Source organism: Gorilla gorilla, chromosome 21 (assembly GCF_029281585.2).
Source record: "Gorilla gorilla gorilla isolate KB3781 chromosome 21, NHGRI_mGorGor1-v2.1_pri, whole genome shotgun sequence".
Classification (NCBI taxonomy): Eukaryota; Metazoa; Chordata; class Mammalia; order Primates; family Hominidae; genus Gorilla; species Gorilla gorilla.
In genome coordinates, this window is record NC_073245.2 from 10822450 (window position 1) to 10844759 (window position 22310).

Genomic DNA, 22310 nt, shown 5'->3' on the forward strand with positions numbered 1-22310 from the left:
CTAACATTGGCCTGGGTGGTGGGAGCTAGGTCTGGCCCATGGCTGAGGCACCAGCTGGAAGGGCAGGGGATGGATCCCAGTGGAAGAACTCACCCACCGTGGGATCTACTTCTCTTGTTTTTTTGGATCTACTTCTCTCTATGCCGTGCACCGACTCCAGGATTAGGCCTGCCCCTTCTCCATCACTCTCAGGCTGCCGAATTCTCAGGCCTATGATGGGGTACAAAGGCCTGACCTTTTGTCACCCTTCCAGCTGGCAAAGAGACTGAGTTTTGGTCCCTGGTCTACTGCCCCATCCCCTTGGCCCTGGGTTTGAGTTCTGGCTCTGCCACACTTTCATTGTGGGCCCTTGGAGACTACTGTGTTTCTCTGAGCCCCAATTTACAGATCTGGGTCATGGGTCAGCACACCCTGCTCCTTGCTGGGGAGAGGGCATTTGCAAAGGGTCTTGAAGGAAAAGAAAGAAATTTTCACAGGCAGGGGCTGGGGAAGGAGGGGTGATTCAGACAAATAACAGGTGCGGATCCATGGATGAGCAGCCTCCGTGGCCGAGGAGATCTGCTCAAGCCTGCTTCTCTCCTGCATTATTTATATAAAATGGACATCAATTGGCGAATGGAGAAACTGCAGTCCATCCATGCAGTGGACTCCATTGAGCAATAAAAAGGAAAGAACCATTGATGTGTGCAAACACACAGATGAACCTCAGATGGATCATGAGTGAAAAATATGCAACTCCAATGGTTCCATACTGTAGGAGTCTATTTGTATGACTCTCTAAAAATGTCAGAATCTGTGATTGCCAGGGCCTGGGTCCGGGGAGGAGGTGGGGATTGATTGTTAAAGGACACGGGGGAGCTTTTTGGGATATTGGCAATGTTCTATGTCATGATTTTGCTGGTGGTTACATAACTGTATGTCTGTCAAAACTCATGGAACTATATGTGAAAAGGGTAGATTTTGCTGTAAGTGGGTCATACCTCAATAAAAAACAACGCCCCCAACACAAGGTTCTATAAAATGCCGCAGATATACATATGTAACATTAAATAGATTTCCTCCAGTGAACCCCCTCACCCTCTCTGAGTTTCATTCAGGTGTTCATTCAGGAATTATTTCTTGAGCACCTACTATGTGCTCATCCTGTATTAGGTATTAGATAATCAGAAATGAGCAAAATTGGTAAAGTTTCTGATTCCAGGGCACTTCTACTAAATATATCAGTTGCATTGAAATCTTGATGAATGCTATGAAGAAAATAAGACAGGGTAATATGTGGGGTTGGAGGCAAGTTTAGCCAGTATGATGGAGAAAGCCCCACCAGAGAGGGCCATCTGGGCTGAGAGGCTGAGAAGAAGCAAGGTCTGGGAGAGTCAGGAGGGAGGGAATTCCAGGCAGAGGAAAAGGCAAGTGCAGAGGCCTTGAAGTGGGAGCGTGTCTGGTATTTGAGGATCAAAATGAAGATAGTAACAATGATATGCCCTGCATCTATCTCTCTTCCACGGAAAATGGTGCATGAGGTTCCTGTTTGGGAAATGCATCTTGTCAACTGCAGATAAAAATCAATGCAGAGAGAGTAGTGCTTTGTATGGATGGACCTGTGTGTGAATCACAGCTCTTAGCTTACTGGCTGTGTGACCATAGGCTGGGGCCTCTACTGGTGTCTGAGCCTTTTCTCTAAAATGAAGATAATCATAGCTCCTTCCCCTGGGTTGTAGGGAGCATTCCTGAGATAACTCTGGTTGTAGTTACATAATGAACACATGATAAATTCTGGTATGTCTGGGCCATAGCTTACTATGTGTCAGGACTCTGAGCCCAAGCCTGCACATATACATCTAGATGGCCTGATGCAACTGAAGAACCACAAAAGAAGTGAAAATGGCTGGTTCCTGCCTTAACTGATGACATTACCTTGTGACATTCCTTCTCCTGGACAATAAGTCTCCGTAGCTCCCCACCAAGCACCTTGTGACCCCTGCCCCTGCCCGCCAGAGAACAACCCCCTTTAACTGTAATTTTCCACTACCTACCCAAATCCTATAAAACTGCCCACCCCATCTCCTTTTTCGGACTCAGTCCACCTGCACCCAGGTGATTAAAAAGCTTTATTGCTCACACAAAGCCTGTTTAGTTCACATGGACGTGCATGATATTTGGTGCTGAAGACCCGGGACAGGAGGACTCCTTCAGGAGACTGGTCCCCTGTCCTTGCCCTCATTCCATGAGGAGATCCACCTATGACCTCCGATCCTCAGATCAAACAGCCCAAGGAACATCTCACCAATTTCAAATCGAGTAAACAGTCTTTTCACTCTCTTCTTCAGCCTCTCTCACTACCCTTCAATCTCCCTGTCCTTCCAATTCCGGTTCCTTTTTCTCTCTAGTAGAGACAAAGGAGACACATTTTATCCATGGACCCAAAACTGCAGCACCGGTCATGGACTCAGGAAGACAGTCTTCCCTTGGTGTTTAATCACTGCAGGGATGCCTGCCCTGATCATTCACCCACATTCCATTGGTGTCTGATCACCGGGGGGACACCTGCCTTGGTCATTCACCCACATTCCCTTGCTGGCAAGTCAATTGCAGGGACACCTGCTTTGGCTGCTCACCCATATTACAGCCCAGGGCTGCTCACCACCTGCTTCTCCATGTCTCTAGCTTTCTCTTTAAACTTACCTCTTCACCGTGGTCAACCTTCCACCCTGCATTCCCCCTTCTTCTCCCTTAGCCCGTGTTCTCAAGAACTTAAAACCTCTTCAACTCACACCTGAACTAAAACCTAAATGCCTTATTTTCTTCTGCAATACTGCTAGGCCCCAGTACAAACTCGACAATGGTTCCAAATGGCCAGAAAACAGCACTTTTGATTTCTCCATCTTACAAGACCTGGATGATTTTTGTCAAAAAATGGGCAAATGGTCTGAGGTGCCTGATGTCCAGGCATTCTTTCACACATTGGTCCCTCCCTAGTCTCTGCTCCCAAAGCGACTCATCCCAAATCTTTTTTTTTCTCTCCTGTCTGTTCCTTCCATCTCCACCCCAAGCTCTGAGTCCTTTGAATGCTTCTTTTCTACGGACTCATCTGACCTCTCCCCTCCTCCCTGACGCTGCTCCTCGCCAGGCTGAGCCAGGTCCCAATTCTTCCTCAGCATCCGCTCCCCCACCCTATAATCCTCCTATCACCTCCCCTGCTCACACCCAGTCTGGCTTACAGTTTCGTTCTGCAACTAGCCCTCCTCACCTGCCCAAAAATTTCCTCTTAAAAAGGTGGCTTGAGCTGAAGGCACAGTCAAGGTTAATGCTCCTTTTTCTGTATCCGACCTCTCCCAGATCAGTGAGCATTTAGGCTCTTTTTCATCAAGTATAAAACCCAGCCCCGTTCATGGCCCACTTAGCAGCTACCGTCAGATGCGTCACAGCCCTAGACCCAGAGGGGCCAGAAGGCCACCTTATCCTTAATACGTATTTTATTACCCAATCTGCTCCCAACATTAGAAAAAGCTCCAAAAATGAGATTCCGGCCCTCAAACCCCACAACAGGACTTAATGAACCTTGCCTTCAAGGTGTACAATAATAGAGAAGAGGCAGCCAAGTGGCAACGTATTTCTGAGTTGCAATTACTCGCCTCTGCTGTAAGAGAAAGCCCAGCCACATCCAGCACACAAGAACTTCAAAACACCTAAGCCGCAGCGGCCAGTTGTTCCTCCAGGACCTCCTCCCCCAGGATCTTGCTTCAAGTGCTGGAAATCTGGCCACTGGGCCAAGGAATGTCCACAGCCTGGGATTCCTCCTAAGCCGTGTCCCATCTGTGCGGGACCCCACTGGAAATCCAACTGTCCCACTCGCCCAACAACCACACCCAGAGCCCCTGGAAATCTGGCCCAAGGCTCTCTGACTGACTCCTTCCCGGATCTTCTTGTCTTAGCGGCTGAAGACTGACACTGCCTGATTGCCTCAGAAGCCTCCTGGACCATCACAGATGCTTTAGGTAACTCTTACAGTGGAGGGTAAGTCTGTCCCCTTTTTAATCAATACAGAGGCTACCCACTCCACATTACCTACTTTTCAAGGGCCTGTTTCCCTTGCCTCCATAACTGTTGCGGGTATTGATGGCCAGGCTGCTAGACTCCTTAAAACTCCCCAGCTTTGGTGCCAACTGGGACATTTTTTTTTTTTTTTTTTTTTTTTGAGATGGAGTCTCTCTCTGTTGCCCAGGCTGGAGTGCAGTGGCGCGATCTTGGCTCACTGCAAGCTCCACCTCCGAGGTTCATGCCATTCTCCTGCCTCAGCCTCCCGAGTAGCTGGGACTACAGGTGCCTGCCACCACGCCTAGCTAATTTTTTTGTTTTTTTTTTTAGCAGAGACGGGATTTCACCATGTTAGCCAGGATATTCTCGATTTCCTGACCTCGTGATTTGCCCGCCTCGGCCTCCCAAAGTGCTGAGATTACAGGCATGAACCACCTCCCCTGGCCTGGGACAACATTCTTTTATGCACTCTTTTTTAATTATCCCCACCTGCCCAGTTCCCTTATAAGGCCAAGACATTTTAACCCGGACAAGTCTTACAGGCTGGTCCAAGATCTTCTCCTTATCAACCAAATTGTCTTGCCTATCCACCCTGTGGTGCCAAACCCATATACTCTCCTATCCTCAATACGCCCCTCCACAACCCATTATTCTGTTCTGGATCTCAAAGATGCTTTCTTTACTATTCCTTTGCATCCTTCATCCCAGCCTCTCTTCTTTCTCACTTGGACTGACCCTGACACCCACCAGCCTCAGCAACTTACCTGGGCTGTACTGCCGCAAGGCCTCAGGGACAGCCCCTATTACTTCAGTCAAGCCCTTTCTCATGATTTACTTTCCTTCCATCAGTCCCACCTACTCTCCCACTGAAACTTCCACCTGTCAATCTCTTCCCACACAAGGCAAATGGTTCTTGGACCAAGGAAAATTCCTCCTTCCAGCCTCACAGGCCCATTCCATTCTATCGTCCTTTCGTAACCTCTTCTATGTGGGTTACAAGCCACCAGCCCACCTCTTAAAACCTCTCATTTCCTTTAAGACATTTACCTTGTATTTCACTCCATCCTTGGCTACCTTCCCCTTGCTCTTCAGACTCTCCTCCCAGGCCCTCTTCTTGTTTGCTTATACCCAGCCCTGTAAATAACAGTGAATGGTTGCTCATAGATACTCGACGTTTTTTCATACACCATGAAAACTGAACCTCCTCCTCTAGGCAGTTACCCCATCAGTCTCCATTACAACCTCTGACAGCTGCCACCCTAGCTGGATCCCTAGGAGTCTGGGTACAAGACACCCCTTTCAGCACTCCTTGTCACCTTTTTACTTTGCATCTCCAGTTTTGCCTCGCACAAGGTCTCTTCTTCCTCTGTGGATCCTCTACCTACATGTGTCTACCTGCTAATTGGACGGGCACATGCACACTAGTTTTCCTTACTCCCAAAATTCAATTTGCAAGTGGGACCGAAGAGCTCCCTGTTCCCCTCATGACACCAACAGTTCACTACTATTTTGTTTTGTTTTTCTTATTATTAATATAAAAAGACAGGAATAGGCCTTGACTTACTCACTGCTGAAAAAGGAGGACTCTGAATATTTCCAAATGAAGAAGGTTGTTTTTACCTAAATCAATCTGGCCTGGTATATGACAACATAAAAAGACTCAAGGACAGAGCCCAAAAACTTGCCAGTCAAGCAAATAATTACACTGAACCCCCTTGGACACTCTCTAATTGGATGTCCTAGGTCCTCTCAATTCTTGGTCCTTTAATACCTGTTTTTCTCCTTCTCTTATTCGGACCTTGTGACTTCCATTTAGTTTCTCAATTCATACAAAACTGCATCCAGGCCATCACCAATCATTCTATACGACAAATGCTCCTTCTAACCACCCCACAATATCACCCTTTACCCCAAAATCTTTCTTCAGTTTACTCTCTCCCACTCTAGGTTCCGACACGGCTCCTAATCCTGCTCGAAGCAGCCCTGAGAAACATCACCCATTATCTCTCCATAACACCTCCAAAAATTTTCGCCACCCCAACACTTCACCTCTATTTTGTTTTGTTTTTCTTATTAATATAAGAAGACAGGAATGTCAGTCCTCTGAGCCCAAGCCTGCACGTATACATCCAGATGGCCTGATGCAACTGAAGAATCACAAAGGAAGTGAAAATGGCTGGTTCCTGCCTTAACTGATGACATTACCTTGTGACATTCCTTCTCCTGGACAATGAGTCTCAGAAGCTCCCCCACTGAGCACCTTGTGACCCCTGCCCCTGCCCACAAGAGAACAACCCCCTTTAACGTAATTTTCCATTACCTACCCAAATCCTATAAAACTGCCCCACCCCATCTCCCTTTGCTGACTCCCTTTTCGGACTCAGTCCACCTGCACTCAGGTGATTAAAAAGCTTTATTGCTCACACAAAGCCTGTTTGGTGGTCTCTTCACACGGACGCACGTGACACTATGTAGCTGTTAAAAACAATGAGGTTGATGGCTGGGCACGGTGGCTCACACCTGTAATCCCATGACTTTGGGAGGCCAAGGTGGGTGGATCGCTTAAGCTCAGGATTTGGAGACCAGCCTGGGTAACATGGTGAAACTTTGTGTCTACTAAAAACAGAACAAAATTAGCTGAAGGTGGTGGTGCATGCCTCTAGTCTCAGCTACTTGGGGGGCTGAGGCAGGAGGATGGCTTTAGCCTAGGAGGTGGTTGCAGTGAGCTCTGATCATGCCACTGCTCTCCAGCCTGGGTGACAGAACAAAACCCTATCTTAAAACAAAACAAACAAACAAGCAAGAATGAGGTTGAGCTACATCAGATGCTGATCTGAAAAGATGTCCCTGTCATGCTTGTGAGTAAAAAAAGAAACCAAGAGGCAGAACACTATATACAATGGGGATCAATTTGTGTGTAAGAATGATCCAAATGATGTATTTTTATACAAAAACCGAGAAGACCAAACTATTAACTGCAGCGATTTGCTTCAGGGGAGGGGGTTTCAATAGGGTGATGGTGATGGCATTTTCTTTTTACATTACCTATATTGAAATTGTTTGGATTTTAAAAGTAGAATGAGAGTGTATACAGGTATAATTAATAGAATATTTAACAACTAGTATATAAACACTAGGAGTCCCTAACTGATGTCCTGGACCCCCAGGGATCTGTGAATAGAATTCAAGGAACCTGTAAACTTGCATTAGAAAAAAAGGACATTCTTTTCCCACTAGTCTCTAACTGAAATTAACTTTTCCTGTGGTAGTGAGTATATGCCACAGGCTATTACAGTGGTGATAGCAGGGCCTGCGGCTTTGTCACCAGTAGAAACCGCAGATACTCTACTATCTCATTGCAGTGATTGTGGATATCTACGACACATTGTGTATACTCACCTCAGCCTCAAAATGATGGAAGGTACTTGACCCATCACTCAGTCTTGCTATTTTGTGCATTAATACAGAAAGAATATAGGACTATATCAGAAACCTGTTTTCTGTTATGTTGACATTTGCATCTCAAGGCAATTTGTTTCCTTTATAAATCTATGCATTTAATTTTACATTTCAAAAAAATTTTTTTTTCTGAGAGAGGGTCACCGGATGCCAAAGGACCCCAAGGTACAGGAAAGGTTAAGACCCCTGAAGGCCCGTCCCACACAAGGTTCCTCACTGGTGTCCCCAGTAGGCTACCAACTCTGAGAGTGCAAGGACTTTGCCTGCCTTCTGGGGCCTGGAAGACTGTCTGGATATTTGTAGGCTCTGCTGTTGACCCCAATTATAGATGGGCAAATGGAGGTTCAGGCTCAGAGTCACTTCCCTGAGGTCACCCATCAAGTTGCAGATACTAGATTCATCCTCAGGTCTACTGATTTGGAAGGCTGGGAGGTCAGGTCTGGTGGCTGTAAGAGGGTCAGGGCGGGGGCTGGGCGGGTGAAAGTGGTGCTTCCCTCACCCAGGGTACGACCCAGGCTTTAGCCTTGCAGCCAGTGAGCCCAGAGGATGGGGTGAACCCTGCTGCTGGCTTCTGCCTGTTGACCCAGTTCTTGGGTCTCTGCCCAGACTTGATCCAGAACCAGACCCAAAGCACCAGGGTTTCTGTGAATGGGGGTGTGCATTAAGGAAACGATACCCTTCTAGTTGTTCAGACCCAGCCTCTCAGAGCTGCCCTGCTTTCCTTTGTCTCTCTCACATCCTGCATCCAATCTGTTGTCTCTACCCTCGGGCGCATGCAGAATCTGACCACTTCTGCCCAACCTTGCCACTTCCACCCCAGTCCCAGCCCCCATTATCTCTAGCGGGGATCAAAGCTTCCTTGATACTGTCGGCATCTGTCATTGCTCCCTGGGCCCCCAGGCTATGCTCCACACATAGCCAGTGACGTCCTGGTCAACCTGTCAGATTATGACCCCCTCTGCTCTAAACCCTGCCTTGGGTCCCATGTGGCTTAGAGAGGACCAGGACTCCTTGCAGACTCCTTTAGTGGAGAACAAAATTCTTTGTTTTGGAAACAGGTAAAACAGTCCTCAGTGAACAGAGTCCAAACCAGGCTGTACTGGGATGGTGTGGGAATTGGGATGAAGCCTGTTCTAGGTCCTAGGCTGAACCAAAGCCCCATGGCTGGGGTGGTGCAGGGTGTGGAGATTTGAGCCTGGCCTGACGGTAAAAGGAAAAGGGCTTTAGCAGGGATGCCCCAGGGGTAGGAGCCCAGGCAGGGAGACATCTGGGGAGCAAAGACTTAGTGAGGGGGAGACCTAAATGATGCTCTCAGGGACCTCTCAGCTCCCATCCCCTCCATTTCACAGATGGGGAAACTGAGGCCCCAATCAGGAAAATAAAGTGCCTGAGGCTGTACACAGGAGCTAATGGCCAGATCTGGTGCAGACGTATGAAAATCTGGAGGGTCAGATCTTACATAGCTGTGTGTGTGTGTGTGTTTCAACTTAAATGTAAATCTTTGTAATTTTATTTTTCGAATGGGTGATATAAACACATTGTTCAAAATTCCAAGGAACAAAAAGGAGTGAAGTGAAAAACAAATTTTTCTGTCCCTGCCTCAACCCACAGTTCCCTCCCTACAGGCCACTGAGGGAGGTTCCTGGGTTTCCTTCCAGAGAAACGCTATGCATACATCTACATCTGCAGTAACTGTGTTTCCATCCCACCACCTGCCCTTCAGGCTACAAAAACCTCAGCTTGCCATTCCACACCTGGCTTCCTTTTGCTTAACATTATTCATAGCATGTTCCACATTCATCCAGGTAGACTTGCCTCAGCATTGTAAGCTGCTTGAAATTCCATCTATGGGCCTCCATTGTTTGCTCATCTAGTCCCCTCTAGCTGGGCCTGTAGGATGTTTCCAGGCTTTAACCATCAAAAACAGGGCTGCTACAAATATCCTTGTACACCTGTCACTTAACATTCCCACAAGTCTATGTGGGGAATAAATCCTCTGAAGTAGAATTGCTTCAAAGTAGAGTGAAATCACACGTTTTTTTGGTCCTTTGTTTTTTGAGGCAGAGTCTTGCTTTATCACCCAGGCTGGAGTGCAATGGTGTGATCATGGCTCACTGCAGCCTTGAATTCCCAGGCTCAAGCGATCTTCCCACCTCAGCCTCCCAAGTATCTGGGACTATAGGCATGTGCCACCAGGCCCAGCTAATTTTTCAGTATTTTTTTGTAGAGACCAGGGTCTTGCTTTGTTGCCTCAGGCTGGTCTCAGGAGTTTCCTGAGCTCGAGTGATCCTCCCACCTCACCTCGGCCTCCCAAAGCATTTGTGATTTTGACTATCGTTAACAAACTGCCCTTGGCAGAGGTTATGCCTAGTGGTTGCTGCCCCTTTGGAGGAGAGGCCCTAGGGTCTGCAGAGGTGGCCACAGGAGCCACAGAGTTGCTTATTGCACCCCCTCCCAATACGCATCCACACCCCCCAATCTCAGTAGCACCAAAGCAGCTCCCACCAGCTTCCTTCTGACTTCTAGGTCTCCCTGAAAATGTCACCTCCTCTGAGAAGCATTCCCTGACCACCCCTCCACCTGTTTATCACGGTGTGCACTCTGGCTTCTACACAGTACTTCATGCCATCTGAAATCACTTTAGTCATTTGTCATTTGTCCAATTCCCCCACGAGAAGAGCCTCAGGAGTGCAGAGGTTTGTCTGCCCTGTTCATGAGCACATCCTCTATGCCTAGAATAGGGCTAGGCATATGAGAGGTCCTCGATAAATATTTGTGGAAAGAGCAGATGGGTCAGTTTTGTGTAAGGGGCACCAGATTTCCACTGAATAGTTGTTTGGCAGCTAGAAGCAAGTTAGGAGCCTCGAGCCCAGGCCCAGCCACTGCTGGAGCCTGTGAGAGGCAAAGGCAGCGGAGACCACAGAGACCAGAGAACAGAGAGCTAACTGGTGCCAGGGCAGAAAGAAAGGGGAAGAAACACCAGCACAGAGATGGGAGGGGCAGGAAGGAGGGTTCCCAGGAGGGAGGCCCATGGCAAGGGAGGGAGTCAGCTTGGGGTATCTGCGGGAGGAATGTTCTAGAAATGAACAAGACATAGTCTTGGTGCTCATTTACTTCCTCCAACCAACTCATTCAGATGTGCTGAGACCTGGGCATGGTGCTGGGGATAGAGCAGCTACCAGAACAGGCCAGGCTCTGCACTGCTGCTGGGGTCTCCCAAGGAAGATATCTAAAGGGCTACTCTGTCCCAGGCATGATCCCAAGGCCCTAAAAATACAGCTCATTTAGTCCTTGGTTCTCCCATTGTCACCATTTTACAGATGAGGAAAGGAAGGCATTGAGAAGATGAGCATCTTGCCTAAGTGGCAAAGACTGGATTTAAATATAGGCCTTTGGTCTCCAAAGACCACACCCTTAGCCACTCGGTGGGCTGCGTGTGGCAGCTAGCCTTCAGGACGACCCCAGGGATCCTGGGATACTTGGGAGGCTGAGGTGAGGTGGGAGGATCACTCGAGCTCAGGAAACTCCTGAGACCAGCCTGAGGCAACAAAGCAAGACCCTGGTCTCTACAAAAAAATACTGAAAAATTAGCTGGGCCTGGTGGCACATGCCTATAGTCCCAGATACTTGGGAGGCTGAGGTGGGAAGATCGCTTGAGCCTGGGAATTCAAGGCTGCAGTGAGCCATGATCACACCATTGCACTCCAGCCTGGGTGATAAAGCAAGACTCTGCCTCAAAAAACAAAGGACCAAAAAAACGTGTGATTTCACTCTACTTTGAAGCAATTCTACTTCAGAGGATTTATTCCCCACATAGACTTGTGGGAATGTTAAGTGACAGGTGTACAAGGATATTTGTAGCAGCCCTGTTTTTGATGGTTAAAGCCTGGAAACATCCTACAGGCCCAGCTAGAGGGGACTAGATGAGCAAACAATGGAGGCCCATAGATGGAATTTCAAGCAGCTTACAATGCTGAGGCAAGTCTACCTGGATGAATGTGGAACATGCTATGAATAATGTTAAGCAAAAGGGATCCTGGTGCTCATGCCCGTGTGTAGCCCCCTCTCTCAACAAGTCAGGACTGGCTGGCATGACTAATTAGCTATTGCAGAAACGTTAGTGTGACTTCCTCGGCTAAACCATCGCATTGTGTCTTCTGTCTTGCCCTCTCTTGGGCCACGTGCTCTAGAGGAAGTAGGCCACTACGGCCTGAGGACCCTTAAGCAGCCCTTGGGAGGAACCCATCTGGAGGGTACCTGAGGCCTTCTACTCACAGCCAGCGCCAGCTCACCAGCCACAGGAGGCCGAGCCCCAGCCCAGGTCAAGCCTTCAGATGAGTGCAGCCCTAGCTGATACCTGAGTGCAACCACATGAAAAAAACCCCAAGTCGGAACTACCTTGTTAAGTTGCTTCAGAATTCCTGACCCTCAGAAACTATGAAAGATAATAAATATTTGTTGTTATTTTAAGCTGCTAAATGTTTTAGGGTAATTTGTTATGCCACAATAGATAACTAATATACTGCTTTTCCAGAGCTTATAGAGGTTTAACCCTCTTGCTTCTCTTCTCTGCCATCCCCAGGCCTCAGTTTCCTCATTTTGACAATGGGCTGACTTGTGATTTATGAGGGTTGGCCCTTCCTCCTCTGCCTTGCTTCTGTCCCCCGGGCCTGCACCAGGCCCTCACCCTGTGGCTCAGTGCAGACTGAGATGGTTTGTCTTGTCCTGTCTGAGCAGCTGGGCCCAAGCCTTCCTCATTGTTTTCCTCTCTGCAAGACATACTATTGCTTTTCTTCTGGGTCAGGCTCTGGGCAAGCACAGCCAGTGGGCTGAGAGCCAGGGGTAGAGAGAGTTGGGGACCAACGGGCTCTCACGGAGGGATGAGCTTCTCAACCCTAGCTCAACCCTCAACTCTTTGACACAGGCCCAGCGTCTCCAAACATCCAGTGTGGTCTGGGCCTGGAGCACTGCACTGAGAGTCAGCAAGCTTGCTCAATAGCTTTGCCATTTCCTTTCTCTGCCAGTGATGAGTTTCTCTGAACCTCAGTGGCCTCATTGTTTCCTCCTTGCAGAGGGCCTGGAAGGAAAAGGGAAATGGCCACTGGGACCTGTGTTCTGTGGATCTGGGCTAGGATTCTTGTCTGTCTTGTTCATGAGGCCTAGCACAGTGCCTGGCACACAGTAGTGCTTCCCGTATTTGTGGAATATTTGGGACTTCCCTGGCTCCTGAGCCTCACCTCTCATGGGGTGGCAGGTCCAGTGTTCATCCCAGGTGAAAGGCCACAAGGAGAAGATGAGGAGTGTGGGGGAAAGGGCTGCAGAGGGAGGGGAGCAGGGCCTGCCTCTGCCATCTGGACTTGGGAGGGGCTGCCAGGGTCCCTGCCTCCTCAGGCTCAGGTATGCCTTTGGTGGTCGTCTATATTTCAACCTTGATCTTGGGAGGTGTTTGCGATCGCTCACCTCCCTGACACTTGAATGTCACAGAATGGGGTGGTGTGTCCATTTTGCTTGGCAACATGCTTATTGAACAGTTATTATGTGGTCAGCACTGTTCTAACCACTAGGTATATGAAGTCCTTGTAGCCACCCTCCAAGGTAGGACCTGTTATCGACCTATTTTACAGACGAGGCACAGAGAGGTTAAACAACTTGTCCAAGGACAGGTAGCTCTTCACAGGTGTAACCAGGCGGTGCTTCTGCAAGGCCACTTGGCTAGAGTGATCATGTGACAGTGCCCCTGCCCACCCCCCAACCTCAGCTCAACTTTGGGAAAACAGGGCAAAGTATGTTCTAGACACAGGGAGGCTTTGCTGGGGTATCTCCCCACGTGGCACCAGGCCTTTCTGCCTGTACAACTCCAGTGTGTACCTCTTCTCTTATTGGATCCCCAGCAGCCTGGAGGAAAAGGGTGATTGTTCCCCACACAAATGAGTAAACTAAGGCCCACAAAGGCCGAGCGTTACTCACAGCTGGTAAAGGAAGATTTTTAACTTAATGGCTGAGCTCTTTCTATGTGCCTATCTTGCCTTCTTGGTGGCTGAGGCTGATCCTGCAGATGGGGTGACAGGGATAAGATTAGGGTCAGACAAAGATGGTAGAAGCTGGCCCAGAGGTCCACAGTCTATCACAGAGTGATCCTCTGTGAGGACACGACAGAAAAGTGGCCACATCGGTTCCCAGTCTCCATGGTCCTCCACGGAGAACAGGGTCAGGACCAGGGACATCTGTCTGGCTCCTGGTGAGCACTCCAGTCTCATCTTGGCCATGCTCTCCTCGCTCTCTGCACTGTAGACACACTGAAAGCCTTTTGCTTTTGGCCTATTCTACCCCCAGGGCCTTTGCACTTGCTGTCCCCTGTGCCTGGAATGCTTTTGCTTCCTTTCCCTGTCTCGCCACTGCCAACTCAGCCTTTAGATCTCAGCTCTGTCCTTCTTCCTAGTGCCTCCCTCCCTCAAGGTCAGGCACCCACTATCCACCCCTAGCATCTCTCGGTCCCTCCTTCATGGCACATATCATGATTGATCGTTGCACATGGGAAATCACTAGGTTAGTTACACCCACTGCTCCAGGGGCAAGGGGGAAGGATGGTCTTCCTTGCTCACTACTAAATCCTTGTCACTTGCATGGAGCCTGGCGCATTGTAAGCCCTCAATAAACAGTGGTGGAAGGGACAATTAAATGAATGCAGGAATGAATACTCTTACCTGACAAACTAAGTTCAGAGCTGTGTATACACATTTGTGTTTGCATGTGGTGGGGGGCAGGAGTCGGGGGTTGCACATCTACACATAGTCCCAGAATTGAAAGGATGCGTGATTTTTTCATGACATTTATGGCATGCTATGTATCTTGTTGCCTCTGGAGAGGAGAAACAGGGGTCTCAGCTGGGTGTCAGGAACCCTGGGTTCTGGGCCAACTCCTGCCACTGACCCTTGGGTGAATGTGATTGAGTCACTCCCTCGCCCAGGCTTAGTGTTCCCATCTGTAAATGGTGGGCACAGAGAGGTGGTCTGTGTAGTGGTTAAGACTGTAGGGTCTGGAGCCACTCTGCCTGGGTACGAACTCACCTCCCTCACTTCTTAGCTGTGTAAACTCCCTGGGCCTCTGTTTACCCGCAATAAATGGGGATCATAACAGTCCCCACCCTTTAGGATGCCACGAGTTTGTGAGTCAATGTTTATAAGACACATATAAAGTGCCTGGCCCAGAGAAAGTCCCATATGTTAATTCACCACAACAAAGCACTTATCCCAGAAGACAGAGGAAACAATAGTAGCATCTCCTGGTTCTCTGTGCTGGAGCAGTGCCAGGCACATCCCCTGACCAGCCATTTGAGCCTCACAGCAAACCCAGGCGATGTGTGTATCATCACCTCAATTTTATAGATTGAAAAACTGAAGCTCAGGTCTTTCTCATAGTTACACAGCTAATAATCTCACAGATGTAAAGTTGAGGGAACAAAAGGAAACTATAGTAAGATATGGATGGTACGACAGGATTCCTTCCTTGCACCGTGAATCCTGGAGTCTTGACGTTTACTGAGCACTTACTCTCTGCCAGGCCCTGTACTAGCCCCACATGTGCATTGCCTCATTTAATCTCCTCAATAACCTACAAAGTAGCTTCTGTTAGTGTCCTCACTTCACAGATAAGGAAACCAAGGCACAGAGTGGAAAAGCAATGGTCTGAGAAGGCACAGCCAGTAAGCAGTGGAGCTGGGATTCAGACTGAGTCAACTGGGACTCAGGGCCTACACTCGGCTTCTGTGGGATTTGCCCCCAGGCCCTGGGCCAAGAATGGGGTGTGTAATTGTGGGGACACCCAGACTGAGCTTCTGGAGCCCCTTAGCTTTTCAGAACGGCCACAGCTGCCTGAGGCCCTACCTGAGTCATCCCTGGCAGAAAAGCCCTAGGGAGCCTTGGGCAAAGGGCTCCTGGGGGAAGAAAAATCTAGTAGCTATGGGTCTCCCCTTTGGGGACCAGGGTCCTCTATATTTTCCAGGTCCCAACTAATGCCCAGGGACCCATCCGCCATGGACATGGCTTATTTATTGGACAGGAAACTGGCTTAAGTTCTGAGATAATAGGTTCTGGCATCAGATGGCTGAATCTGACTTTGTCCTTCTTGGCTGTAAGATCTTGGGCAAGTCACCTAATCTCTCGGTGCCTCAGTTTCCTCATCTGTTAGTGGACAAGCAATCTTACTTCACTGGGTCATGGTGAGAATTAAATGCAGTAACATAAAGCACCTAGGACAGTGTGTGGCATACAGTAAATGCTCACTAAATGAGTACTTACTCATTACGTCATAACTGCTTTTTCATCCTCCACTCATTCTGGGAGGCACGAGTATTTTGAGTTCCACTTTAGAGAGGAGCCAAATGATATATGTGGCTTCCCCGGGTTCCCATAGCTTTGAGTGGTACCCCTGGGACTTGACCTCCTGACCCCAACTTGGTCCTCCCCAGACCCCACAGCCAACTCTCAGGGTTCATTCCTGACATTTCAGAGCTGGCTCTGAGGTTATGCAAACAAACTGCGGCCAGAGTCTGACTGGAGGTGCAGGCTTAGGGGGCAGACCTGGGGCCCGTTTTCTAACATTTACTGCCCAAGGAGAAGGGGAAGAAGGTCTGTGTACATCCCAGCCTGGCTGAGCTCTAAGGCCAGGGAGGAGAGAACTAGAAACATGTGGCCCTGCCCTCTGTGGCCCTGTCCTCTGTGGGATGGCTGGCCAAGCCAGTTGAACAAATAAACCCGTCCTTTTGGGGGAAGTCGTCAGGGGGGCTGCTGCTGCTGGTGCCTGCCCTGCACCCCCACCTCATCCCAGGCATGAGCCAGCTGGTCATCCCCAGGCCGAGGGTATCTGTGCCAGCTGTTTCTAGGCCCCCTTCTTGGAAAAATAATCCCATTCCTCCAGGAAGCAGATGCTGTTTCCCCCACCCCATCCCCCAGTCCCAAACTGCTTAGAAAGGAGCCAGCAGTGAGGTTAGGAAATCAAACCCCAAGATATTTTGTTCGGCACCGAGACTCATTTCTTGTTTGGATAACTGAAGGCTGAAAATGCCAAGAATTTGTGGGCAGCCTGGGAAGGCTGGGGCAACTGGAACCCTGACTCCCAAACCAGGTCAGTTTGGGAGGGTCTCAGGCTGGGCAAGGACCCCACCCTGGGTTCCTCCTTGGTGCACTCTTGACCCACACCCAGTTAGGCAGGGCATCACAACTGCCAGGCCGAGGGGCCCAGTTATTCTGAGGTTTGATGTCAGAGACCTGGAGCAAACAGCAGAGGCTGGGGCAGTGCCAGGTTGGGAGGCCCCTGCCCAGCCCCTGACCCCTCTCTGCTTGGCTTTGGGTGCAGAGGAGGAAGAGAAAGAGGCATCGGCTGAGCAGCCAGCTGCAGGGTGGGCACTGGTCATTTGGCAGATGTGCCCTGGGTCTTCAGTGTGGACACCCGGGGAGGTAGAGGTGGGAGGGACGGCCTTGGGGTGAGAAAAGGAGGAGCTGAGAAAGAGACAGGAAAAGATGCAGGGAGTCACTTTGATAGCCAACCAGGAGAGAGAATCAGAGACAGAAACACCCACAGAGTTAGCAACAGTGAGTCAGGGCCACCGCGAGTGCCCCAGGAGAGATCCACAGAGGCAGAGAGACTCAGAAATAGAGAGACAGGCTGACCACAGTGGCTCGTGTCTGCTGTCCCAGCTACTTGGAAGACTGAGGCGGGAGGATCGCTTGAGCTCAGGAGTTCAAGGCTGCAGTGAGCTATGATTACACCATTGCACCCCAGTGTGGTTGAGAGAGCCAGACCTTGTCTTTAAGAGAGAGACAGAGAGAGGGAGAGAGGGACAGAGAGAGGGAGAGAGGGACAGAGAGAGGGAGAGAGAGAGAGAGGCAGAAAGAGACAGAGACAGACAGAGATAGACAGGGGGATAAGCAGAGAGAGGGCTGCCATGGACCCCAGGCCAGCAGCTGCTGGCTGCTCCCTAAAGGTGAGAAAGTAGTTCTCACCCGCAGTTTGCAGGTGGGGTCAGCCCTGCCTCTGGGAGCTCAGAGACTGGGGAAGATGTGCTGCCCTCAGGTGGTGGGGGTGGGCCAGGGAGGCTGGAGCTTGTGTCTGGCCCTGGTTTTCCTCATTCTCCTCATCTGTATAATGGATCATTCTGTGGGGACATGAAGAGAAGGCAGAGGATGGCACTTCTTGGATGGGACACCTGGGGCAACTGGGGGAATGGCAGTCACACACGGGAGCCCTTATTGAGCACCTGCTGTGTGCAGAGGCTTTCTCTACTCTGCTTCTCTTGACCCCACATCAAAGGTCAGGAGTAGGTGCTGTCATTCTCCTCCCAGCCTCCGGATGAGGCACTGAGAGGGAAGGGCCAGCACTGGGTCCTAGAGGGAGGGCATGGTGGACAGAGGAGGTCATGTGACTAGCCACTGAGCCGCCCAGCCCAGCTAGAGATGCCTGCACTGCAGCCGGCTCTGTCCCCCAACCTCCTCAATATTCCTGCCTGCAGCTTCTCATCCATATGAGCGGGGTGGAGCAGAGCCCAGAGCTGATGTGCAGCCCCAGGAGCTGGCTCCAGATGGCAGTTACTGGGGCAGGGGCTTTCCAGGAGCGAGGAGGAGGAGAGAGAGGGAGGCAGAAGGAGGGGGGAGAGCAGAGAGAAGAAACGGAAGGGGAGTGCAGGGGAGGAGGAGAGTATGAAAGAGGAGAGAGAGAGAAGAGGTGAGGCCGGGGCTCTCCCCATGCCTGATGAGCACTGGCAGTAGGACACAGCAAGCTGTATGCTAGGAAAAGAGAGTGGGTATCTGGGGACTTGGAAACTCTGCAGTAGAAGGGAGCACCAAGTGCACCCCATCCTCTCTAGATCTTGCTTCCCTTGCCTCCTTGACACCTTCCAGAGTCAGGAAAAAGAACCTGCAGTTTGGAGTGAGAATCCAGGTTGGCTTTCACTGCTACATGGCTCTGGCAAGTCACTTTCCCTCTCTGGCCTGTTTCCTCACCTGTACACTGGGGGAACAGGAGGGGAGTTGGGGGCACAGGCTGAGCAGATGATGGCTTCTGGGATTCGCGACAGGAAGGATCTCCCCTGTGTCTGTCTAGATGAACAGAATCTTGCTGAGAGCTTGTTCATCCTTAATGGCAATGGTGATGATGGTGATGATGATGCTGATGGTGCCATTAGATGAGTATTTTAAAACTCTTTTTTTAACTTTTCTGAGATGTTAGAGAAAAAGCCAAAAAAAGGCTTTGAGTTTCAGAAGATCTGAGATATGCCTGGACCAAGAGAAGAACCAGAGGAAGGTCACAGCCACAGCCACAGAAGGTAGCAAGCACTCCCCACTGGGGACCAGGAGTGTCAGAGGGGGCAGAGAGAAATTATTGTTTACATGAACCAAGGGAGACTGAAACCTGCTCATCTGTAGCCATTTGGTAAGGAAGTACCTGCAGCCAGGTCAGCTGAACTCCCATATCAGTGATCTTAGGCCCTACGGCACTCTACGGTGACCTGACTGACCCTAGCTCAGAATTTTCAGGCTAGGTGAATGGATGCCTGGAGAGGACATTCCACCCCAGGCTGAGGCATTGGACCAGGTGACCTTCTGATCCTGCAAGCCATCAATTCAAGCCATCAGCTCTCAGCCAATGTTTCCCAAGCATCCGACACCCAGGGGATTCAAAGATGGATGAGACTGAGAGGTGAGACTTGGGGTAGGAGGCCCAGTGGGAGGTGATGACAGCATCCTGGGAAAGATGACGAGACCTAAGCCAGAAAGATGGACCATGAGAGAAGCCTAGGCCACAGGATGGGCTGGGCCAGCTGCCTGGGGGATAGGTGGGAGCCACAGGAAGCCCCCAGGGCACAGCCTGTGGCTGGGTGGTGGTGTCACCCTAAACAGAGAGAGACAGGCAGGAGGAGGGTGTTTGGAGAAGAGCAGGGAGTCGTCTCAGGCAGCTTTGGAGTTGAGACACCCATGGACCCTCAGGGAGGTGTTGGGGGAGATCCAGGTCACGGGTTTTGGGCTCAGGATCCCATCAATGCCAATTTTGTGTCATCTTGGAGCAGGATGGAGACCTGGGACCTGAGAGATTGGAATAACATTTATGCATTCATGCATTCACTCATGCTGCAGACATTTATTGAGTACCTACTGTGTGTTAGGCACTATTCTAGGCCCTGGGAACACAGAAGTGAGCAAAAGAGACATGGCGCCTGCCCTCTGGGAGCTCACACACCAAAAGAAATGTTTTTAAGAACATTAGGTAGGGATAAGTGCTAAGAAAAAAAAAAACACAACAAAGCCAGCAGAAGGGATAAAGGGTGGAAGAAGAAGGGTGGTTATTTTATACGGGGAGGGCGGGGAGGGCCTCTGAGGAGATGACACTGGAGAGGATAGGAGTCTGGGGTAAGCAAAGTGGGAGTCTGGGAGAGGGAACTCCAGGGAGTAAGGGTTCTTGCTTTTATTCCGATGCATGGTAGCCCTGAGAGGAGGGAGAGGATGTAACTTAGGTTTTGATGGGGATTCTTTGGTCTGCTGCATGGAGAATAGGAGGTGGGGGCCGAGTGTTAGCAGGGAGCCAGGGAGGCAGCCAGGACAGCTATCCTGCCTGGAGCCAGGGGTGGCTGTCAAGCTTGTCTGCTGTTGAATACCTTCTAAAACGCCAGGAATTAGTTTGCATCCTTCATTCCCCAGTCATTGCCCAGACTGTCTCCTGGGTCCCTCTCGCTTTCCTTGGTAGCTCTCACTTAGGGACTCTGAAGAGTCCCATCTCAGACCCCCCCAGGATGTCTCCTGTACCCTCATGCCCCGCCAGGGCCAAGCCTGCTTTGCACACCTCTGTAGTCAGTGCTTCTCCGAGGGTACACAATAGGTGCTCACATTGCTGAAAGACGAAAGCATGACAGGGCATTCTACAGCAGCCCTGGTCTTGGGCCAAAACCACAGTGGCGTCCTCAGCTCCTTGCTTCCTCCCACTCCGCATCCAATTCACCAGCAGAGCTGATGGGCTCTACCTCCAGAACCTACCGGAGTCTTACTGGCCACACCCCCTCCTAGCCCCGTTCTGCTCCAGGCCTCCGGTACCTTGCACCTGATTGCTGCAGCGGCCACCTCTTTGGGCTTCTTCCTTCCACCCTGCCTCCTACAGTCTATGCTGTTGAAATCAAATCACGGGTGTCTGTCTCTGCTCACAACCTTGCAGTGGCTCCCATGACACTCAGAACAAAAGCTGAAGTCCTTCCAGTGGCCCCCCCAGCTGCATGGCCTGCCCTGCTGTCACCTCTCAGACCTCCCCACACCCTTGCTCCGTCTCCTCTGCTCCAGCTACACAGGCCTTCGCCCCATGGTTCTCCAGGCACACACCGCTGCGGATGCATTCCCTCCTCACGGTCAAAATACATGCAGCTCCCTTTGCAGAACATTCCCTCAAATACCTGCCTGGCCCACTCTATCATTTCCCTTGTTCTCTGGGTTCAAATGTCACCTCCTCTGAGACGTACTCTCTAATGATCTGACCTCAAGCAGCCACCCAGGGCCACCACTTGCCCTCTTTCTTCTTCATTTTGCTTCACCATCTGACATAGTAGATTATCTCTTACTGCCTCTTTCCCCCACTAGTCCACAGGGAGACATACTATACTGTTGTATCCCCAGCACCCAGGAAGGCTTGGTCCGTTCAGCCCTTGGTCAGGGCTGAATGGATTTCTGTTGGATGAATGAAGGGACGGCAGTTAAAGAGCCGGGTTGCCAGCTGACATTGCCCAATCTTGCTGTGTGGCCTCAGACCCACCCCTGCCCCTCTTTGTGCAGCTCAGAGACAGCCCTCTGTGCTCAGGGAAGGCCTCTTGGATGGACACTCCACCTGCTGATTGTGACAGACCCCAAAGCCGCCCTCTGCCCCCTGCAAACCTCCCATGCCCCGTACCTTCTTCAGCCACTGCGTGTTGTTCTGCAGTGCCTGCTCCAGCTGTTTCACCTGCTGGGTGGGCAACTTCCCCAGGTGCAGTGGGTTGGCCAGTGATTCTCTCTGGAGGGTGTTGGAGTCCCTGGAGACCTCAGGCCCTGGAGGGCAGGGCTCAGACTTGGGCAGCAAGAAGGTGTAGCTACAGTGGCCGTGCTGGACTACAAGTGTCTCACAGCCCCTATCCGCCTCCTGCCTTGTCTGTTGAGCCACAGACATGGTGGCAACCACAAGGAGGAGGCTGCCCTGCAGCATGGCTAGCTGGGAGAGCATCTGAAGATGTGTCAATGGTGAGGGATGTCTGCTCAGAGCCCCAGGGGCTGTGCCTGGGATGTCCTGCTGCAGCCAACAGTGGCCAGGCTTGCCTGCAGCTGCAGCTACAAACCTCTGTCTGGCCGAGCTCTGTCCAGGCAGCTATTTATACTTGCTCTGAATACCACGGCTGCTCTGCTTGCTTCCTCTCACCGCCTCCCTCCGCCCCCACCCGACACCCTCTCACCTCTATTCTTCACTCCTTCCCTTCCTCCTTCCTCAGTCTTGGTGGCACGTTGCCCTTACCCTAAGCGTGCACCAACCTTGCTCTGCCTGCCTCACCTCTGAGCCCTCTGATTATCCAGTGAGGCCTGGCTTCCCTGCTGGAGGGGAGGGAAGAAAACAGCACACAGACACGCGCACACACTCATGCACACACTCACGAGCACACACTCACACGCACGCTGACACGCACACACATTCATGTACACACAAACGCCAAGCTCCAATGCTGCCCGCTTTGGAAAACCAAATGCAACTTAACTCTCCCTTCCTGTCTCTGTCTTGGTCTCCCTCTTTCCCTCCACCCCCATCCCCTGCCCCCCAAG

The 22310-nt window shown here is 50.6% G+C and overlaps 1 protein-coding gene across 1 annotated transcript in view; it reads right to left on the reverse strand.

The window, feature by feature from the left end:
* ANGPT4 (angiopoietin 4) overlaps positions 1–21843 on the reverse strand; it is a 46149-nt gene extending 24306 nt beyond the window's left edge. The window contains exon 1 of the mRNA XM_004061653.5: positions 21415–21843. Within this exon, the coding sequence (XP_004061701.1) occupies positions 21415–21723 (309 nt within the window). The 5' untranslated portion in view covers positions 21724–21843. The remainder of the gene's footprint in view (positions 1–21414) is intronic.
* Positions 21844–22310: the final 467 nt, after the last annotated feature.